This window comes from Perca flavescens, chromosome 23 (genome assembly GCF_004354835.1).
Source record: "Perca flavescens isolate YP-PL-M2 chromosome 23, PFLA_1.0, whole genome shotgun sequence".
Classification (NCBI taxonomy): Eukaryota; Metazoa; Chordata; class Actinopteri; order Perciformes; family Percidae; genus Perca; species Perca flavescens.
Window position 1 is genome coordinate 18,658,244 of NC_041353.1, and position 10,208 is coordinate 18,668,451.

Consider the following 10,208-nt stretch of genomic DNA (forward strand, 5'->3'; position numbering starts at 1 on the left):
TTGCTCTTTTTAGTCAACTTTAGCGTGGGTTCATAAACTTATGAGCACCCCTGTACTTTGCTACTTTGATTTCTTCCCTTACAGATTGGTGACATGTCGCTGGGGGACAACGCCACCTTGTGTCTGTCGGCGGTGATCACCCAGCTGGCGGCGGTCGGGGCTGGAGAGCAGCTCTACAAGGACATCGTCCAACACACCATCCTGGACGCTGTACACAAGGGGCTTCGCAGCAAGACAGAGGTGGGAACACACACCTGTCCTCCCCATTTCTAAACACAGCATCTGTTTCACGGACACCAGCACTTTTTCCACTACGCACTTTAATTATTACGGTTACTTTTTGTCGTATTGTCTGTACAGTCATATGTGTCCTTCTTTATGTCCTAAGATGCTTCGTTGATCTTATGTTTATGTTTTATGTTGATTTTCGAATGGTTGCACGCTAGTGTTGTGATGAACAGATTGTAGCAATATGCCCAAGACATATTCTCCCCCACCGGGACCATAAAGTGTATTCTATTCTATATTCTAAAGATAGGGCTGCAACCAACATAGATTTTCAAAGTTACCAGCCAATCAGATTTTCCCCTACCTAAATTATTTTCCAGGGGAAATAAACCAGAATATGAGTGCCACTGAATACATTTAAGCATCCATGTTTCTTTAAATAGTTTTTATTTGAGTTTGATGGCAGATAAACATTAATATGTTAAAAAATATAAACATTTACTTTCAAAACAAGCATGTTATAACATAATACCTTAATGGTGAACAGAAGATAAAGATCATGTATCAGAGTCCCCTCCCCCCGAGTCTGTGCCAGTCTGCTCAGTTCCTGCTGCTCGCTCTTTGCGTACATGTCCCATGTGTCTGCAGCCTTCCTCTTTCGGTTTTTGAACTCCCGTAAAATATCTCAACTTTTGTTTTTTGTTTTCCCTAACTAACTTTACTATTTAATTTCGTTTGTTTGGCGTTTGTTTCATCTTCTCTGTTTGAGCGTAGCTCGTAATGGCTACCACACACGTAGCCAATGGTTTCAATGACTCGTCACGACAAAGTGTTGCCAGATAAAGATTACGTTTGTAACCCAAACACACACAACACCGCCCACATTTCTTGGCTTTACAATGTTACCTGTCAAGTTAATTTTTACCCACATTTGGCGTGTTGGCAGTTGTTAATTTAAAGCCCTGGCTGCAATTAAGGATTATTTTCATAGTTGATTAATCTGTTGATTATTTTCTTGATTAATCACTTAGTTGTTTATTCTATATAAAATTTAAAAAAATTATAAAAAATGTCAGTGTATCCAAAAGCCCAAGATGACGTCCTCAAATGTCTTGTTTTGCCCACAACTCAAAGATATTCAGTTTACTGTCCCACAGGAGAGAAGAAACTAGAAAATACTCACATTCAGAAAGCTGAAAGAATCTTTGCAGCTCTTTCTAAATAGCCACCATGTTTAAAAGTGTGGCCTCTCCCCCCAGAGCGTGCAGCATGAATACACGTCGGTGCTGGCCTGCCTGGTGAAGACCTTTCCTACCAGGAAGGAGTTCAGAGACCTGGTGCAGCTCACCAACTACAGTGACCTCGAGTCTGACTTCTTTGAGCACATGAAGCACATCCAGGTAAGAGAGAAACCAGGAACACTCACCCCAATCAATGTAGGGCTGGGTGTAAAAAAACGGATTCTCCAATTCAAATCAATCTTCATTTGAGATCGATCTTTTAGGAGGCTCTTTTGAGTGAAGATATTGGTATCATATGAAACTAGACGATTAAAGAATCCATGTCATGCTATATAACACTCCTTAGGCTAAAGTTTGGTGAGCGATAAACTGCCATGGCCATTTTTACAGCTGTATGGCTTTAGGTTTACCGTCTCTGCATCACACCCTATGCACTTAAAAACACACTTGTACTATCTTTTTTTGTCCCTATGTAACTACTTTGGGCTCTTAATATTTTTAACAATGCACCAGTTTGTAATGTTAACAATTTACAGCATTAGTTCTCTGAGAATCTCTTTCATATCCAGGCAAAAGTGATCTTATAACTGAAATATCCCTAATCCAACTCAAATTGAATCTAATTGGGAATCAGTGCCAATCATTACCTTGTGAATTGGAATCGAAACGATTCAAGAAATCGGTGGCGATACCCCGCCCTACTCGTGTGTGTGTGTGTGTGTGTGTGTGTGTGTGTGTGTGTGTGTGTGTGTGTGTGTGTGTGTGTGTGTGTGTGTGTGTGTGTGTGTGTGTGTGTGTGTGTGTGTGTGTGTGTGTGTGTGTGTGTGTGTGTGTGTGTGTGTTCTTCCTGTTTAGATCCACCGTCGGGGCCGTGCCCTCAGGAAGTTAGCCAAGCAGCTGACCGAGGGCCAGGTGGTGATGACACCACGTTCCCTCCAGAATTACATCATGCCGTACGCCATGACCGCCCTGCTAGATGAGAAGATGCTCAAGGTGACTCAGACGTGCATTCAAAACTTTGAGAGAAAAATACCTGGTGGTTGGTTGGTTGGTTGGTTTGTTTTTGTTTGTGTGTGTGTGTGTGTGTGTGTGTGTGTGTGTGTCTGACCCCTCCCGTCCTCACACACTGCAGCATGAGGGCATGATATCGGCGTCGGTGGAGGTGGTGGGTGCCGTGTGTCGGAGGCTGACGTGGTCCAAGTACCTGTACTACCTCAAACACTTTGTCCACATCCTGCAGACAGGGCAGGCTGAGCAGAAACTGGCTGCCAGGTGGGGTCCTCTGTTGTTGCTGTTTTTAAACCATTGCATTGTTTCCACTGACCTTTTTAAAAAAAACATCATGATTTGTTGAAGCATTTCATTAACTTTGTATTAAGAGACTCCCTCTCCTCCTACTTTCCTTTTCTACCTCGTGTTGTACCGCTATAACTCCAGTTTGCTGGTCACAGTGCTGGAGGCTTTCCATTTTGACCACGAGACCCTCAACAGAGAAATGGAGGCTGCCAAGGCCAGAGAGGGTGAGTGACTGATCCCTATTTTACATTTTTTTAATCCTGCTTATTTGAAAGAGCTCAGACTACTTTAAACAAATAAAAGGTCTGATCGATTTAGATATAGCCATAATGCGTCCAATCTCAAATTGATAAAACGAAACATCCTAAATCAATCGACGTATCTATCAAGCCGGGAGTGTTGCAGTGGACGCAGATGATGATGATGACGATGAGGAGCAAGCTGCAGCCGACGAATTGGACGCAAGCGACGACGAGGAGGCGATGGAGGTGGGCGGTACGACCGCTCCATCGGATGTCCCCATGGAAACGGACCCCACCAGTGGAGGAAAAGTGGTCCTCTCCAAGGAAGCAGCCACCCCTGGAGCAAAGGGGCCAGCAGCTCCTTCGAAGCCCAGCGCGGTGGCCAGCGGGCTGCCGCAGAGCAAGGAGGAGCTGGAGTCTCTGATCAGCGGCATCCACACCACTGTTAGTAACAGCGTGCTGCCTCGCCTGCACAAGTGTCTCACTGCAAAGGTACCATGTGCACACACGTATACAGTCGTAATCTGTTCTGGAAACTCTGAACAGCAGTCTAATATTGGAAGTGTGTGTGTTTGTCGTCTAGATAAAGCGCGACGATGAGCACAAGGCAGTGAAGTCAAAGGATGTGAAGGACGAGGAGGTGGCGAGGATACCGATAGCCTTCGCCATGATCAAGCTGATGCAGTCTCTGCCTATACACATAATGGAGGCCAACCTGCCTGGGTATGCATCTGTGTGTTTGTGTGTGTCTGTGTATGTGTGTGTAAATGGACTGTATTTATATAGCACTTTTCTAGTCTTAACTACTCAATGCCCTTTACACACTACAGGCACCATTCATGGTACAGTAAACATCACTGCCTCTATCGCTGCAACAAGAACGTCTGAAAATGCTACGAGGGTAAAAATGCTTATTTTGTCTAGTTTGTGTGGTAAATGTGTGTGTGTGTGTGTGTGTGTGTGTGTCATCCAGGATCCTGATCAAGGTGTGTGTGGTGCTGAGGAACCGCTTCCAGGAGATCCGCGACGTGGCGAGGGGAACTCTGGTGAAGATCATCGAGACTTTAGGCTGCAAGTACCTGCAGTACCTGCTCAAAGAGATGCAGGGGCTCCTGGCCAAGGGCTACCAGGTAGGAACACAAACACACACACACACACAGAGTAAAAGAAAAGCTGTTCCGCTATCTTCTCGCATGTACTTCAGCATGTCAGCATTGTCTTTGAAAATTCCTAATATGTCTGTCTGTTTGTGCCCCCCAGGTCCACGTGCTAACATTCACAGTATACCAGCTGCTGTCCGTCCTCAGTCCGACCCTGAAGAGTGGAGACCTGGACCCATGCATGAACATGCTCATCGATGTAAGAACGCTTCACACCACAAACCCACCTAGACTCCACTACGTCAAATAATAAAGGGGGCTCAGCATTTCTTCTTCTCCTCCTCCTCCCTGTTGGTCAGATCTTCAACAACGAGCTGTTCGGGCCCGTGGCCGAGGAGAAGGAGGTGAAGGGGATCGTCTCCAAGCTGATGGAGGCGCGACACAGCAAGAGCATGGACTCCTACGAGCTGCTGGCCCAGTTTTGCAGTAAGGAGAGCGTCACCAAGTTCATTTTGCCACTCAAGGAGGTGAGGGGATCACTATATTTAAACTCAGATGATAGTGCAGATCATTTTTTTTTTTTTTTCCTCCCTTAAAACAAAAGCAGGTGTACATAAGCATAAAACTTTGACTTTCAGATTCTGGAGAATTCCTGCAGTCTGAAGGTGTGTAACCGGGTGAGCGCCGTGCTGCGACGGCTGGTCCTGGGTCTGCTCGTCAACGAGGGCATGACTGCTCAGGATATCTTGCTGCTGTGCCACAGCCTGGTCAGCCAGAGTCTGCCGCTGCTCACCAAGAGAGACCGGTATGAACGAAGACACACACCCACGCCAAGATATACAGGTAATGACTTTGATGCTTATTTACCACCGACGACACTGTGTGTGTGTATTTTATAGAGAGAGAGCCTCAGCTAAGCCTCCCCCAGACCCCCGACTGCCTCCTCCCAGCTGTCTGCTCCTGCCTCCGACTCCAAAGAGAGGGGGTCAGAAAGCTCCAGTCAGCAGCCGGACCAACATGCACATCCTGGTGGACGCTGGCCTCAAGGTGCACATTAAAATCACTACCCAGTCCTTCCAGAAAAAATGTGGAGTTTTTTTGTGATTGTTGCGGGCAACGCAATGCAATGGAATATGCGGGATATATATGCAATTTTATGCAATGAAATTGCGGGAACTTGCAAAAACTGCGGTTTATTGAAAAAGAGAAAAAAAATGTATTCCCCCAACACCATGCTTTTCGATGATGTTCGCATCGCGTAATTACGTCACTTCATAACGGAAAATGGCTGCTCTTGTGTGAAGTAAATGCAACATTTTTCAACTTTAAAATGAAATCATGCAAGCCCTGCATATTTTTGTATGGAAATCTGCAATTAATGCAGTTTATTTGGAAAAAATGCGGCCCTCACATAAATATGCAGACTTTGGCTTATTATGCATTGAATTATGCGATCGCATAATCACGTTTTTCTGGAGGGACTGACTACCTGAGCTAGGGTTCTATAATGTACTAGATTAGTTGGTTTGTTTTCTGAAATGTTTGCCATCCTGCGTGTCCTTCTATCTTCAGCTGCTCCACCTGAGTCTGAAGAAATCTAAAGTGTCGTCGTCCGAGGCCTCGGCGCTGGAGATGCTGGATCCTTTCGTACTGCTGCTGCTCGACTGCCTCAACTCCATGCATGTCAAGGTACAAGCATTTTATGTTTACATGGGTATCTTTTTAATCAGCCTCAAATAGAGATTCTAACATTCCTTCGTCTCCCTCCCTCCCAGGTGATCACAGAGGCTCTGGTGGCGTTCACTTGGCTGTTAAAGTTCCCTCTGCCAGCAGTGGAGCAGAACGCCGACCAGCTGACTAAGCACCTCTTTGTCCTGCTGAAGGATTACTCCAAGGCCGGAGCCGCCCGCGGGGAGAACTACAACCTGGTTCAGAACTGCTTCAAGGTACCGCTAATAGTAATAAATATACCCATCTGAAGATAAACAGGTGCTAGCTGAGGACAGGTGTTTATGTTCCTGTAAGATAACTGCAACTTTCTGGAATATTGTAAGGCTTTTTAAGGGAATGAAGAGTAATTAAATCCTTAAAGAAATATCAAGTATGAAATCATGCAAATGTGTTGGGTTGGAGACAAATAAAGATACAACTGCTGCTTTGATTTATGTTTATTCTGTCCATTTGTCTCTCAGGCCATCACCATACTGGTGAAGAATGTCAAAAGCAACCAGATCTCCGAGACCCAGCTGCAGGTGCTGCTGGGATACGCCGAGGAGGACATCTACGACCAGTCTCGCCAGGCCACCGCCTTTGGCCTGCTGAAGGTAGCGAGTGTGGAAAAAAAAAAAAATTCCAGAAACCAAACCTGCCCCCTGAGCTGTGTGTGTTTACATGTGTATCTGTCTTGTCCAGGCGATTCTGTCCAGGAAGCTCATTGTCCCAGAGATGGAGCAGGTGATGAAAAAAGTGGCCAAGCTTTCTGTCACCGGCAGCAACGCTATGATCAGAATCCACTGTCGACAGGTACTCGCACATTTAAAAAAACACCACATTTTTCCTCCCTGCTGAATACTGAATGACGAACATGTTTTGAAAATCGTGTGTTCAGCCAGTGTTGATGTTTTTGTAGATCTATCTGAAATACCTGCTGGACTACCCACTGGGGAAGAAGCTGAGAGAGCACCTGGACTTTGTGGTGGCCCAGCTGCCCTATGAGCACGACACAGGCAGGGAGTCTGTGCTGGAGATGCTGGCCTACATCTTCCAGACTTTCCCTCAGGTGAGTAACATTTCCTCTCTAGTCTGCATGTGGACCAAAAAAAAAAACTGAAAGTTTGGTTAATTGTGAATGTTCATTACCGGTCAAAAGTTTGGGGGTCACTTAGAAATTTCCATTCCACTCCCATTATAGACAGAATACCAGCTGAGATCAGTTGCATTGTTTTTTTTTAATCAGGGTAGCAGTTCTCAGATTACATTATGTGCTTATATAATTGCAACTGACCGCATTTAATCCATAATCATCAATCCAACATTAAAAGGTCTCAATATTAATGATTGATAAACCTAGATCACTAGTTTCAACATTAAAGTTAACACATATGACCATCGATGATAAACTATTTTTTTTCATCATTCTCCGCTCAGAAACTGCTGCTGCAGCACAGCGGCTTGTTCTTCGCCCCGCTGGCCCTGGTCGTGGTCAACGATGACTCGGCGCGCTGTAAGAAGATGGCCGCCATGGCCATCAAGACGCTGCTGACCCAGCTGGACTTGAATAACCAGAACACCCTGTTCTCCCTCGTCGACACTTGGCTGAATGCAGAGAAGGTACACGTACACTCTGGCACCACTTTTACCCCAAAATGAATCTAAATCAGCTGCTTTGTTTTATTTCTAACATGTCTGTGTGCTTTACAGTTGTGGTGGTCACTGATCATTCTGAATGAGCTCTAATTTAACCCTCTAACCCGCTCTAACTCCCAGGCCAGCCTGCGGCGTCTCGGGGCTCAGGTTTGCGGTCTGTTCGTGGAGGTGGAGGAGGAGAGGTTTGCCCGTCGCATGGACGACCTGCTGCCTCTGCTGGAGAAAGCGATAAACCCTGACAACTACGAAGAGGTGAGGCGACACACTCGGACCGCCTTTTGGCCGAGAAGTTTAAAACGCGCGGAAAAGGAAGCACCCTAACTCTTGCGTGTCTTTCAGATCGAGGAGGAGCAAGATGAGAGGGGAGCAGACAGGCTGCTGTTCAGTTTTCTGACTCTCATCACCAAACTGAGCCAACACTGCGGCCTGCTGGAGCTCAGCAAGCCTCACGACACACTCAGTCGTATCTGGGGTAAAGAACCGACACACACAACCTCGCTATTGCTTACACTTGGTGCTGGGCGATAAGAAGAAAATCAATTATCACAATATTTTTCACCAAATCCCTCTATCGATACCACAACGATATTGTAGTGTTGACTATTGGTGCTTTCACAAAGAGATTTTTGATAAATAATCATCCGTAATGTGGATATAATGACTAAGTGGGTAAATAATTCTAAATAATAGAACAGTTGGTAAGTTCAGAAATGACATCACTTTACTGTAATGCAGCCTTTCAAACCAGGAGAAGAGAACACTTATGCCATATTAAGATATCTAAAACGATTTATATAGTCTCATATCACAATATCTATATATTGCCCAGCTCTACTTACACATATCCAAACACACTCATGGTTTTTTGTTCTTCTGCAGGTCACATCGAAGCCCACCTGCGGTACCCCCACTGCTGGGTGTGGCTGACCGCCTCGCAGCTTTTTGGTCAGCTGTTTGCAGCCCATCAGGCGGAGCAGCTGGTTGCTCTCTGGAGAGGAGAGGAAGTGGATGCTTCCCCTCTGTCACCAGCCACAGCCTTCATCACCAGCAGACTGGACAAGAGGGTTAGGACTCACTTTTCCAGCTGTGATCTATTTTCCGCATCCTACTTTCACTGTTTGAACCAATTTTTTTTTTTCCTGCCTTATTTGACATTTAGATGAGAGAGTTGGCGTTATCTTTCTGCCATCAGCTACAGTCAAAGTTCCTAGACACGGCGTCAGGAGAGCAGGTGCCCAAACTCCACCTAAACACATTTCTGTCTAAGCCAAATTCAAATTGCACATTCAATTTAATTGACCGGAATGTTCCGCTCCGCCCACAGGTGATCAAGAACCTACTGTTCGTCGGCAAAGTGATATACCTTGTTTCCCCCGAGTCTGACGTCACACCTTCTCAGGAAGAAGAGCAGAGGGAGAACGGAGACAACGAGAAGGAAGAGGAGGATGAGGAAGAAGAAGAGGATGACAAGGATGATCGGCCTCCCTCCCTGCTGTGGTTGATGAAGAAGCTGTCGCTGATGGCCAAGAGAGAGGCAGCATACACTCCCAAAGTTCCTCTGAAGGTACACACTGAACTTCACACATTTCCTCCAATGACTGGAAACCAAAGAGCCGTGACTTACTAAACTTAGTGGTCTTTATCGAATCTCAGGGCGCCATAAACCGAACTGTAATATAATTGAATTTTCTTTGCCTCTACTCTCTCCCCCAGAGAACGTGTGTGTTTAAGTTCCTGGGCGCGATAGCTATGGACCTGGGGAAGGAGCGACTCGGCCCCTATCTGGCCACCATCATCACTCCTCTATACAGGGAGCTGGACAGCACCTATGCTGACCAAGGTAACCACTTTTAATGTTTTAAAAAAAATGTGTCAAGTGGGAATATGGTAACAGTAAAATAAACCTCAGACTTCCTACAAAAGTTGCTAGCGATTCCTCTGAGCCCCTCCCTCTGTCCAGATCCCACCCTGAAGAACCTGGCACAGGAGCTGATAGAGCTGCTGAAGAGACACGTGGGGCTGGAGAGATTCTCTCTGGCCTTCTCTGCTGTCCAGAAGGAGTTTTCACAGAGGCGAGCGACGCGCAAACGACACAGAGCCATGCAGGTATGTGTGATGGACACCAAAGCCCATTCAAAAACGCACACAAAAAGCAAGAACTTAATTCCTAGCAATCAATTCACGTCTCCTGTTTTCCCAGGCGGTGGCTAACCCAGAGATCGCAGCCAAGAAGAAACTCAAGAAGCATAAGAACAAAATCGAAGCAAAGAAGAGGAAGATCGAGTTCCTTCGGCCCGGATACAAAGCCAAGAAGCACCGGAGCCACGCGCTCAAAGACCTGGCCATGGTGCAGTGAGTCCTGGGATTTAGCAGGCATTAGCTAGACATCTTGTGGGCTAACTAGCTGCAGATTCCAGTCTCACTTCATGCTGTTGCTCAATGACTCTACTTGTGAAAACCCCAACTAACCATGCAAAATGATAATCTAATCCATCAGACTCTAAAAAGGAATTAGAAATCAAGTAACAGCTGTTACACAGCAGGATTTCTCTGTATAGCTTCGCTAATGACATCAGTTCCTATGAACTCTATTTTTTATTTTCCTGCTGTGAATGAAGTGTCGAATTGTCCTCAGATTTATATCCTGTGAAATTAAATGTACAACTTTTTGTAAGTAAAACAAAAAGACATTTTTACCAATCTATCTTCTTGTATCACAATTTTGAAAATCAAAT

At 45.6% G+C, this 10,208-nt stretch overlaps 1 protein-coding gene across 2 annotated transcripts in view; it reads left to right on the plus strand.

Moving 5' to 3' along the window:
* Positions 1–10,177, plus strand: part of utp20 (UTP20 small subunit processome component) — a 30,118-nt gene extending 19,941 nt beyond the window's left edge. For both annotated transcript variants that reach the window (XM_028570326.1, XM_028570327.1), the window contains exons 36-61: positions 85–240; positions 1,488–1,628; positions 2,325–2,462; positions 2,602–2,741; positions 2,907–2,989; positions 3,156–3,499; positions 3,591–3,730; positions 3,981–4,137; positions 4,268–4,366; positions 4,467–4,634; positions 4,746–4,912; positions 5,007–5,154; positions 5,680–5,796; positions 5,883–6,053; positions 6,300–6,431; positions 6,520–6,630; positions 6,737–6,886; positions 7,255–7,437; positions 7,594–7,725; positions 7,813–7,945; positions 8,353–8,537; positions 8,633–8,704; positions 8,798–9,037; positions 9,187–9,313; positions 9,434–9,579; positions 9,674–10,177. In XM_028570326.1, coding sequence (XP_028426127.1) covers positions 85–240; positions 1,488–1,628; positions 2,325–2,462; positions 2,602–2,741; positions 2,907–2,989; positions 3,156–3,499; positions 3,591–3,730; positions 3,981–4,137; positions 4,268–4,366; positions 4,467–4,634; positions 4,746–4,912; positions 5,007–5,154; positions 5,680–5,796; positions 5,883–6,053; positions 6,300–6,431; positions 6,520–6,630; positions 6,737–6,886; positions 7,255–7,437; positions 7,594–7,725; positions 7,813–7,945; positions 8,353–8,537; positions 8,633–8,704; positions 8,798–9,037; positions 9,187–9,313; positions 9,434–9,579; positions 9,674–9,829 — 3,936 coding nt within the window. In that variant the 3' untranslated portion in view covers positions 9,830–10,177. The remainder of the gene's footprint in view (positions 1–84; positions 241–1,487; positions 1,629–2,324; positions 2,463–2,601; positions 2,742–2,906; positions 2,990–3,155; positions 3,500–3,590; positions 3,731–3,980; positions 4,138–4,267; positions 4,367–4,466; positions 4,635–4,745; positions 4,913–5,006; positions 5,155–5,679; positions 5,797–5,882; positions 6,054–6,299; positions 6,432–6,519; positions 6,631–6,736; positions 6,887–7,254; positions 7,438–7,593; positions 7,726–7,812; positions 7,946–8,352; positions 8,538–8,632; positions 8,705–8,797; positions 9,038–9,186; positions 9,314–9,433; positions 9,580–9,673) is intronic.
* The last annotated feature ends 31 nt before the right edge of the window (positions 10,178–10,208 follow it).